Raw genomic sequence first — 11963 nt, forward strand, 5'->3', positions numbered from 1 at the left:
AGAAAGCTCACAAAACAAGCTAATTAGCAAAGCTTTTCTTCTTTAGCTCTAGGCTTTGTTTTTCTTTGAATGATTTACAATGCTTGAGAACTTAGGTATTTATAGCAAACCAAATGATTAAACTAAGATTATTTATTACCACACAAAACACATTAATTGCACCTAATAATTTTTATTCAACCATACCTAACATTGCCTAACTTTCCTTGCCTAACTTTGACATTGATTTTCAACACTACATAGAGTGAGGAATTACTGAACTTTTTATTATTAGGATGCATGATATGTCTCCGATCCAAGAATTTTGTTTCAGTGAGATGGCTACCTACTGACATTGTTACAAGAAAATTTGACAATGTTGATGAAAAGCACTAAGTAGCTATTGTCGATTTTTCTTGCAGGTTTTCGTATAAAAAATTTGGGTGTTATAATATCGGTGCACGGCATTGTTGATATTTCAATAGTAACAAATAGATTCAGATGATATAACATCACTAGATTGTTCAAGCAGAAAAATTACTCTCACGCTTCATTGGCTGCCTCAATGTTGTATATAAACAGGAAAAGAATCAAGAGACGCAGAAAAGCATGTAGATGTGCAAAAAGCGATTAAAAAAAATTAGAAAAGGTAAAGAAAGAAGGTGGATGCTTTTACTTTGGTTTAGTGTCTTTAGAAAAGCCTATTCTCATTGCTCTGAACCCCACATGTTACTGGTGATTTAGTTCTCATTTTCTTCAAGTACCAAATTCCTGCTCCAACTCCAAAGGCTCCTGCAACTGTCACTCCACTAATCGTCCCTGTAACATTAACAAAATAAAATCCAACTTATAGTTAAGCACACAACATCCAAGCTATATATACTTGAATTTATGAAATTTTGTTCGCGCTAAAAGCATAAATCTCAGAAGTGAATCACCTGCAAGTACTCCATTCCTCCTATTCTGAGAAATGCTGTGATCTGCATCATTGTAATTAAATAATCAACAATCATAAAAATTATTCGAAGGGAAATTAATGTTTGATACAATGTAATGACTAAAAAACTTTTTTTAGTTACATCGGAGAGTTTCGAACCTGAATCTAGTCTACTCCTACCCATCACCCTATACACTCTAACCACAAGGCTAAATGGCTCAAAAACGTACCTTTACAATACGTAGTGACATTTCCTCTATCACACAAGCACCAGAAGTTAAGTGTTTTCGTGTCAAATCCACATGTCCCACCTCCTTTAGATGTGTCCTGACACTGAAGGCAACGGGTGGTCACCGGAATATCGAAATTGACACGAATTCCGTATTCAGGAACTTGATCATCCGGCTGATTTTCACCAGTGCTTCTCCAATACACACTAGTATAAGTAGCACAATACTTCAACATCAACCTCATAGACTCAGTGGCTTTGGGATAGTAAGAGCAGCAAGAACTTGTCCTCAACGCTGAGGCGCACTCAGGCAAGTGCCTGCAAAGATAACTAGAACTGTCACACGAAGAGTCACACCGCTCCGGAAACCTCTCACAAAACACAGGCTTTGGCTCAATGATCACATTTTGTTCACTACAATTAAAGAATAGGTAGTCGTTTTGGGGAGAGAGAGATAAATGCGTGCTCGTGTCGAGGCTAAAAGGCCTTGTGGCTCGGAATGTGTCACCGTCTAGGCAATTCCACATGAAAGGATCGATGAGAAGAATGTGAGGGTCGGAGTAGCTTATGGATTTAACGGGGTATCTTCCGGAAGGTGTTCGGAGTTCGAGTTTAGAGGATTCGGAGCATACGAGGATGTTTTTGTAGTAAGGACTCCCACAGCCCTCATCGATGCCGAAAGGGTAGTTTATGGGAATGTTGCCGCAAGAAGTTCTGCAGAGGCTGGCTTGAGGTGCCGTGAGGCAGACAAACGGAAGGGTAAGGAAAATGAGCAGGACAAACGGCATAGGAGTTGTTAGAGGAGACATGAGAGATGCTAGCTAGCTAGGTTAAGCTTGAGTGATGGTGTACATCTCAACAAAAATTTGGCAGTTTAAGCAAAGTGGCTAGATGAGTAAAGTGAAGTGTGATCTGCGTAGTAGTTGGTGCTCACTTTAATGTCTTTTTCTCTTTTACTTTATTTGGTCTTATATATGCTTTGTGACTGGTTTTGTTTGTTTGGTGCTTTTGCTTTGTGGGAATATTTAGTGAGATGAACATTTTGACCAAGTAATCATGATAGAATAAATCCCGGTATTGTATTTCATTGCAATTTAGCTTTTATTATCTTAATTACCACGAATCGTAATCCTTGAAGCGGAAGGCTTTTTGATACCGAAAGATTTTTTTTTTTTTTAATTAAAAAAAAACTCATCATGTTTATCTCTTTTAGAACATTCAAGATATTATACATGTCAAAAGAATATCACAATCTTACAATTACAAACACATAAAAAATACTTTATAATTATTCAATCTTGGAGGACCTTGAGCCTAAACCCTAAACCCTAGTTGCGAGAACTAAAACATTAATTGCAGGCCCGAGAACTATCGTAGAGGCTTCACCATGAAAAGACTGCACCAATCTCTGATGATTTTGCAATTGTTGGTAAAAAGCTTTGCTATGAGTCCCCTCCAACAAACGTCAAGTTTCCTTCTCATAGTCCTTTGACGAGCACACAAATCACAAACACCACTACCTCATATTTGAACAACAATCACCACTACGAAATTCGAGAATGAACAAACCACGACTAGGAACACAACCCCAAAATCTCTCCTCAACAAAGTGAAAAAGTGACCACAATCACAAACTGAAAGCTCTCCTCGACATAGCGAGAGAGAGAGAGAGAGAGAGAGAAACTACAAACTAAAATCAAAGACGAAAAAAAAAAGATTAAGAAGGATTGTCGTTGATCCCAACGCCAAAGGCAGAGATCGGCAGCTAGAGTTTTTTCTCTTGCTTTTCTTTGGGGAGGGTTTTTCTTTTTTGAAGCGGAAGACTTGTGTGTGTGTGTGTGTGTTTTTTTTTTCTTTCAATTATTGAAATTGAAGGTCTATGAATGATTATGATCCATTTCAATATTTCTATATGGTATCTACTATAAAGAAACCTAAGTTTTTTTCTTTCTCTGTTCTTTGCCCTAAACCAAACCCTAAACCCCAACCCTTCTAGTCAGCATGCATGTTTGGGAAGACAAATTCTGATCAGAGCGACCAAGTTTTAACTGTTGTATGGAAGTATTATAGTAGACACTAGAGTAGTGTGGCACCACTAGACTAGAGTGACCATTTGGTTTAGAATCTCTCTTTTTTCGTTTACTTCCCTGCACAATCATCTTTGATTCTTAACGAAAGCCATGGGTTTGGGCTTATCCTGTAATTTGATATGTTTGAGTTTGGAATAAGATCATGTGAGGATTCATTATACGGGCTTATACATATAGTTAACTGTGGAGGAGGCCCAAGTTTACTAATGACCATTACCCATTCTCAATTTTCTTTCTGTCAAAAGACTTTACCCGCTCGGGGACTCCAGAATGTGGTCCTTCATGCATCCTACGAAAATAGTAGTGGACTAGTAGTCGACGTAAATCCCCATTCTTGACTGGCATAAGTTGATTACTTTAGTTCGACAGGTCATGATCATGAGCATGCAAAGTTCAAATTTCTCCTCTCTTAAATGAGAGATGTTTATAAAATGTCAAGAAAAGAAAAAATGAGTAGATATTTTTGACTCAATTCTATATTTGATTTTAATAAAATATAATAGAATACATGAACTTGGGTTTCTTAAGATGTTAAGGTTCCTTGCTGCCTACGCTAACTGACATCTTCGACAGAGCTAGTGAAATTTTGAAGGAAAAAAAAAAGAGAGCTGCTGAATGAGACGCAGTGCTCATGAATTTGTTCTTTGTACAAGAGGAGAAATATCCGTTGGTGGCAGCCAGCGTTTTTAAATATAGCCAAACTGTATATCTTTAGGTTGATATATATATATAATATTCGTACTCACAAAACTGGGAAGAAATTAGGCACTCAGTTATAAGCTAGAGCAAAAATTGGGTATGCTTGTGTGCTCGAACACGTTAATTATTCGTAGGTAAATTTTGACAAAAACGTCAGATATTTTTGTACTTTTATTTCATCAAGTTGGAGAGACGCCTTTATCAGACTGTCTTCGTATTTGATGACATGGCCTATATATCACGATTTATTATGACAGTCAAAATTATCTATCTATCTATCTATCTATATATATCTATATAAAGGGAGAAGACAAAAAAAAGGTGAAACTTTCATAATTTCAAAATTGTCCTCTTTCTATTAGAATTTCAAAGGAAAAAATGAATTCATAACAAAATAAAAAACGCCCACCTGGTGAGACTGTGGGTGGTTAATATTTTAAAAATACATTATTCATTGTTTTACATCTTTTTTCAAACAAACAAATAAATAATAAAATAATTACCGCACGTGTAGCAAGAGGGCTAGTTTAATTTCACGTGAAAAAGTAGAAATGATGGAAAAAGAGTGGACTAACTCAAGATGTTAGGCAGACAAGTGGTAATGGCATTGAAAAGTAGTAGTAGTGATAAAGAATATATGGCGCAACCATGCATGCATCTAATCAAGCCTCTAGATATTTAGTTATGGTTTGATTTCTTGATCTCAAAACGTGCTATCCCAAGCAAGAAAAATATCCGGATACTTTGGCTGAAAATCTTGAGAACAAATTAAACGCAAAGAAAGCAAATCAAAGATATATCGGAACGCAAAGTCTTGTCTTGAAGTAGGAACGAAGACATGGTCAAAAAGTAGGTCCTGAAATTTTAAAAGCAATGCTAGAAAATTGGCGTGAAAGGCATATATCTAAATTCGTATGGCAATTGGCACCTCCTTCTCTTATTATGAGAAAGTCTACAATTAAAGTAGTACACCGTCATTTGCCCAATTGTCTACCCAAAGTCTACGTACCGCTGATCTTTTCATTAGAGAGGTCCAAACGTACGCAAGAATACCATTGGCTTCAAAGACCCTTCAATTCTACTTTACACCCCCACTAATATTTATAACGTAGTGATTACTACTTTTGGGTGAGATTAATTATGAAGTTTTATAATGGAACCTCAACTTTCTTTATGATATTAGAGCAGGTTGTCCCATATGTGAAGCTAAATGGTCACACATACTTCAAGTCACTCGTTTGTGTTGTCAACGTGCTAGGCTTGAACATTCGTTATATGAGGAGGCGTGTTAAGAACGAATCACACATTGATTGGATGATAACCTTGCATGGCTTATGAGCAAGTGGTGTTATTCTCCATATTGCCAATTTGTTTTTGGTGGAACCTCAACTTGTGTTTTTATAATAGGTTAACCCACATGTGAAGCCCAATGGCAACACATGCTCAACATCACACATTTATTTTGTTTATGTGCTAAGCTTGAATATTCGTCATACATAGGGAGTCGTGTTAAGAATGAATCACACATGGTAAAAGAAGGGACCTTATATAGACTTATACATAAATTAAGGTACTCTCCATTTTCCCAATTAATTTTATGATGAAATCTCAACTTTCTTCAAATCCATCTAATTAATAAATTAGTTAATCAATTCCTACTTTAGACTCAATATTCATGTTGAAAGTAGAGAAAATTCAGAACAAAGCGAAAAAAAATCCACATGAAACTCCTGCTAGCTGGATAAAGTGGAGAAAATTTTGTTACTTATAAGGTCTAGGTCATTGTATATACACCCGGTGGTGATGCATGACCTTTCATTAAATGGTGACCATCGCCAATGCTAATGCTTTTAATGGCCTGCTACACCGATTACATTATCTTTGACTGAACAAGCTCATCAATCACAATACAGGATACGTGCCACACTAAACATTGCATAGTATAACACGTCCTTCTATATTATAGTGGTCAAATCAGATTAGAGAAATCAAATCATTTTCTCTCGCATTAGGTTTATCAGGATAATGCAAGTCATTTTCGTATTATTGATAAGATCTTTTGGACCTGAATCCTCCGCCAATCGTAAGCCTAAGCAATTTATCACTTCATGCAAGCCCCAGGCCGAGCGAGCTGAGGTGTTCGAACTACATCTCTATCAAATATATCTCTTTCAAAGTTAAATTTCAAGATCAACTTGACCTTAACCTCATTTTAAGTTTAAAATAAAGATGACGGTAGTGTGCATATACATATATCAAATATATCTCTTTAAAAGTTAAATTTCATGATCAACTTGACCTTAACCTCATTTTAAGTTTAAAATAAAGATGACGGTAGTGTGCATATACATGCATACATACATACATACATATATATATATATATATATGTATAGGGAGAGAGAGAGAGAGAGAGAGAGAGAGAAATACGCAATTATTTATGAAAAATAATTTTCACTATTTTTTTACTGGTGCACAATCATGTTTATTGCTAATTTTTTAATCAAATAAAACAAAAAAAATCAAAAAATAAAAATAAACATAAACAAAAAAAAAAGATGCGCAAACCGTCTTTCTTAATTCTAACTTAGTTTCACAAAAACATTAAAGACCAACAAGTGTTTCTCTCCTTTAAGTTGCACAATGTCACTTGCATCATCAATTTAATCCAAGGCTTGGAACATCAAATCATGAAGCTATTCCAAATTATTTTTCTTTCGGTGAAATTCCAGTTTCTTACACATATGATGCTGACAAGTGACGACTAAAATCACGAGCGGTGGTGCTGCTTAAGTTGACAATGAATGACGGGTTTTCCTCTGATTTCATCCAGAATATTATACAAATTTGTTTGTTTTATCTCAAATTATTTATAGCTGTAATTGTCACAGATTTGTCGGCCAAAAATGGGTTTGAAATTTGAGAGAAATTTGTTTGAACCGCGTTAATAAACAAATAAAATTATAACCAAATGAAGGCCAAGTTGTTGAAGTAGAAGAAGACTCAAATTACTTGTCAAAACAAATTCAGAAATATCAAGGTAACTGTAGCACAAGAAGCCCATTGGAAAGTAATTTTCTTAAAATAAAATAAAAAATGTATTTCTATATTGTGTGAAAGGATACATCAATTTCATACTAAATTTGTTTATGTAATATGTCACTAACAAAAAATAAGTATATTAATTAATACTTAAGTAATAATCTAATCATTAACAATTATATCTTTTAATTTATAAAATTTAAAACTTGATATAAGTCCAATTTTTTGAGCCAATAGTAGGAATAGCCCAGTTTATTAAAATAAGTCCAATTTGGTATATTTAATTATTTAATTATCAATAGTTATCTGTTCAATGATAAAATTTATTATAAAAATCAAATTTCTTCCCAATTATCTCTTTGCTTATTTCTTTTTATTTATCTTTTTGTTATTTCTGGTTCTTCCTCCTACTTTAAACCCCATTTATAGATTTTATTTTTAATTTTTATAATCAACCTATATCACAGGTTAATTATATTTATATACCTATATGACAGATTCTTTTTTTATAATCAACATGTCACATATTAATGTGTCTTACTTGTAGGTATGTTATGTTTTTTCTACATTTTAATTAGGTTTCATATCTCACTTATAGGTATTATATACATTCATATATTTGTTACTTGAGTTAGGGTAGAATGTTTTGTAGATAAATTTATGTTAGTATATTAGTTTTTTTGTTATAAGATATTAAATATATTCTTTTGGAGTTGGAAAATGCATAATATTAGAAGATTTTAATTGATTTTTAATATTTTTAGAAATTATAAAATGAGTATAAAAGAAATAAAAACATATAATTAGATAACTGGACTCACTCCTAAAAACACTTTACATTTTTAGACCTGGATCTAAAAGCCCCTTTAATTTAAATAGAACATCTCTCTAACGTTGCCGTGTGTGAAAAACATCATTGAAATTATAGAGGTGCATATGTGCAAATTTTATTGTTTTAATCGGTGCCGTTTACAGCATGATTCTCTAATAGTCCGCTTTCCTTTTTCTGAAAAACCCTAGCTGTCAAACCTAACCTTACAACAAGTTTCTACGTCATGCAAGTAAGCCACGTGGGAAGCATCCTATGGTCAACTCAAATCTTAGTCAACTATGTCTTTATCTTCTATGTTGATTTCGTCTGTTGATCGGCGGTAATGACCTTGATTTCTTTGGTAATGACCTTCAATTACTGGTAGTTTTATACTAGTTTAATGTAATCGTACAGAGCTAATTGACATTTGGAATTGCCAGCTATTTTATGAATTCTTTTTCTAGACATACGATGCAAGTTTTTTTTTTAATATAAGCAATAATACATAAACGATCCTATAATATCTAATCATGTGGCTATAACAAAATGGTTAAGTAAACTCGAGAAATTTAATTTGTTTGTGACTGCATCTCATGTACGAATTCACAAATTAAGCTATGAGTGAGCAATAAATTTATACTTCACGATTTCAAGTTATAACATTGATAAATATGCATTTATTGATGTAGGTCGATATGCAACACACTTACATGTTAATGTCACACCAAAAAATTCATTAACTAACTTGTCGTTCAATTTTCATTTTAATGAAAAGAAAGATTTTCACTAATTCATATACTTCAAACTTACAAATTAAATATAGTAGCCTTGGGTAAAGCTTTACCATATCCTAAAGTTATTACAATCCTTTGATGATAAATACTTTCATCAAAATTACTTTTTTTTTGTTGATAAGGAGACATAATGTAACATCTCACATCGCCCAGGGGAGTGATTCTTATATGTATATTCTCATCCCTACCTAGCGCGAGACATTTTGGGAGCTCACTGGTTTCGGGTTCCGTAGGAACTCCGAAGTTAAGCGAGAAGGGGGCTAGAGCAATTCCATGATGGGTGACCCACTGGGAAGTTGCTCGTGAGTTTCCAAAAACAAAACCGTGAGGGAATGGTAAGTCCAAAGCGGACAATATCGTGCTACGGTGGTGGAGCGGGCCCGGGAAGTGATTCGTCCCGGGCCGGGATGTGACACATAAGTCCAAAAGAAAAATTATATAAAAATATCACGAGGCTACGAAATCTCAGTTATATCTCTAACTAGCAATTGACGACAAGAATGAGGAGCTTATTAAAAAAAAACTGAACCCAAACTGCATATTAACCGAAACGAACCAAATCATGATCAACAAGTCATCAAAATTACTTTAGTTTGTCAATTTTGGTTTTAATTTTCCAGAACTTTAGTTTCTCAAAGGAAAGTGCTTTGAAGGAATATTCCACATGTTTAATATAATTAATTTCACAAAAATATCCTTTCACGCTTTGATTAGATTGAACATGTCAACTTTTAAATCAGAACTAATTAACAAAAAATTCTGCGTATTAAGACATTGTATTTTGCGCAGAGATTCAGAAACTCAGAATTAGAACAATTAAGTACGTAGAGAATATAAAAGTAATACAGCATCTTTACATATGCATGCATCAGCCACTACAATTACCCTTTAAAATGCAATCTTTATTTCTTTTTTTTGGGCGCCGTAGGTTTGAAGTCGTTTGTTCTCTGTACACATCAACATATTTATTTACCTTTTCTTTTTCTTCTTTCTCTGTGTTCAGTCCCCCCGGTTAATAAGACAAACCTAGCTGCCCATGCATGCAATTGCAAACTAATTAAAGATAAATTCTCCACACTCCATATGGATTCTTAATCCACTAACCCCACCCATGAGTTAGGCCGACTCAAAGAAAAAAGAAAACATTGTTTTTTTAACAAGACGATATTATAAACTATTTTACAAAAAAAAAAAAAAAGAGCGATAAGTTGAATTTTTATATAAAAAAGAAGTTTTAGAGTTTGGTAAAAAAAATTTAAAGCGACAAAGTCACTTTTGGTTTGATATAGGGTGGAAAAAATTCCCGAAAATCCCGAACCGAACCGAAAAAATCTAGATCCCAAACCGAAATTCCCGAAATTTTCGGGATGCTATCCCGAACCAATCCCAAAATTTCGGTATGGGATTCGGGATTGGCTTCTCGATATTTCGGGAATCCCATACCAAACCGAAAATATATAATATTAATTATTATATATATATTTATACATATATATTATTCTTTTATAATTGATGCTAGTAGTTTCTAATTCATGCTCAGCAACCTAGAATGCCCTACACCTTGCATATTTTTCATGTTCTGTTTAATATTCATGTGGATTTTATTATTGCTGCTGCCATGACTGATGATTTCAGAAGACTTGATTCTTTTGTCTCTCAACAGATTGCAAAAAGAGTTTAATTAATTTGAATTTTGACTATGATAAAAAGAGTCAAGTATGTCAGTGTTCAATTAAATGGTAGTGTGAATGAAATGAAATTCTTAGTTCATGAATGTGTTCTTGAATTATATATTTGAAGAACAATTCATAATTTCATATTTCAATTTGGGATTCCCGATTTGTCCCAAAATCCCGAAAATATTTCGGGATTCCCGAAATTTGGGATTCCTGAAAATTTGGTTTGGGATTGGTCTTCAAATTCCCGTCCCGAAAAATTTCGGTTTGGGATTCGGGATACTAGTTTTGGTATGGTATCCTATACCGAACCACCCCTAGATATAGGTAATGAATTAAAAGTCTGTATAGGAAGAATATTTGGTGAAAAATAAAATCTCTATATCAACTCAATGCTATTATTACATCTTTATATAGGATAGGGATCCTAGACTATCTCCTATAATTACGTATGCTATACATACATAAAAGGAAGGAAACTAATGTCAATCAATTTACAATATTCCTCAGCTTATTTCTTGGAATTATCTTCAACACTCCCCCTCAAGTTGGAGTGTATATTGATGACACCTAACTAAGTAAAGCTCCAAACTGTGGTGAATTGAGAGCTTTCGTGAACAAATTTGCAGTTTGATTTGTGGTTCGAATATGAGTTGTTTGTATCATGGCTTCATGGATTTTTTCTCGTACCAAATGACAATCAATCTCAATGTGCTTCGTACGTTCATGAAAGACTGGGTTCGAAGCGATGTGTAATGCTGCTTGGTTGTCACAAAACAACGTAACAGGCTGATCATGTTGAATTTTCAAGTCTCTTAAAACATTCTTCAACCATGGAATTTCACAACAGGTGGTAGCCATGGAACAATACTCTGCTTCGGCCGTTGAACGTGCTATTGTAGTTTGCTTTTTTGTCTTCCAAAAAAGAGGTGATTGCCCAAGCAGTATACAATAACATGTTACTGATTGTCTTGTATCTTTGCAACGAGCCCAATCCGCGTCACAAAATGCTCTTAGCTGCATTGTGCTTGTGGCAGACAGAAAAATGCCTTGTCCCGATGTTCGTTTGAGGTACCTGAGAACCTCGTGTGCTGCCTTAAGGTGTAGGACTCGTGGCTTGTCCATAAATTGACTGAGCACATGAGCAGGATAAACTAAGTCAGGTCTAGTAATCGTTAGGTAGATCAATCTTCCCACAAGGCGCCTATATGTTGATGGATCACTCAAAAGCTCTCCACTAGTCTGTGTGAGTGCCAGATTTTGATCCATTGGAAACTTTGATGGTTTAGCTCCCAGAAACCCAGATTCTTCAAGTATCTCAAGTGCATATTTCCCTTGAGATAGTGAAATTCCCTTTGATGATCAGGCCACCTCGATACCTAAGAAATACTTGAGTTGACCAAGATTCTTAAGCTTAAATTGCTTGGATAAAAATTGTTTGATTGCTTCAATGTGTTGTATGTTGTTGCCTGCCAAAATTACATCTTCCATATATACAAGAATGGCAGTGAAACTACCTTTGTGGAATCGGACGAAAAGTGAATAATCCGCCTTTGATTGGTTGAAACCAGCTATTTTGAGGGCTGTAGAGAGCTTCAAAAACCATTGTCTAGAGGCTTGTTTCAACTTGTACAAAGATTTGTTAAGCTTGCATACTCGAGTCTCCCCCTTTCGTCCGAATTCGGGAAGTAGGGACATGTACACATC

At 34.6% G+C, this 11963-nt stretch overlaps 1 protein-coding gene across 1 annotated transcript; it reads right to left on the reverse strand.

The window, feature by feature from the left end:
• Positions 1-531: 531 nt before the first annotated feature.
• Positions 532-1976, reverse strand: LOC137727109 (uncharacterized). The gene is made up of 3 exons (XM_068466045.1): positions 1147-1976; positions 918-959; positions 532-798 (listed from the first exon to the last, which is right to left on the reverse strand). Exons 1-3 carry the CDS (start codon positions 1952-1954, stop codon positions 671-673), a joined length of 978 nt encoding a protein of 325 aa, XP_068322146.1. The 5' UTR covers positions 1955-1976; the 3' UTR covers positions 532-670.
• Between the last annotated feature and the right edge of the window lie 9987 nt (positions 1977-11963).

This window comes from Pyrus communis, chromosome 2 (genome assembly GCF_963583255.1).
Source record: "Pyrus communis chromosome 2, drPyrComm1.1, whole genome shotgun sequence".
In the NCBI taxonomy this organism is placed as follows: Eukaryota; Viridiplantae; Streptophyta; class Magnoliopsida; order Rosales; family Rosaceae; genus Pyrus; species Pyrus communis.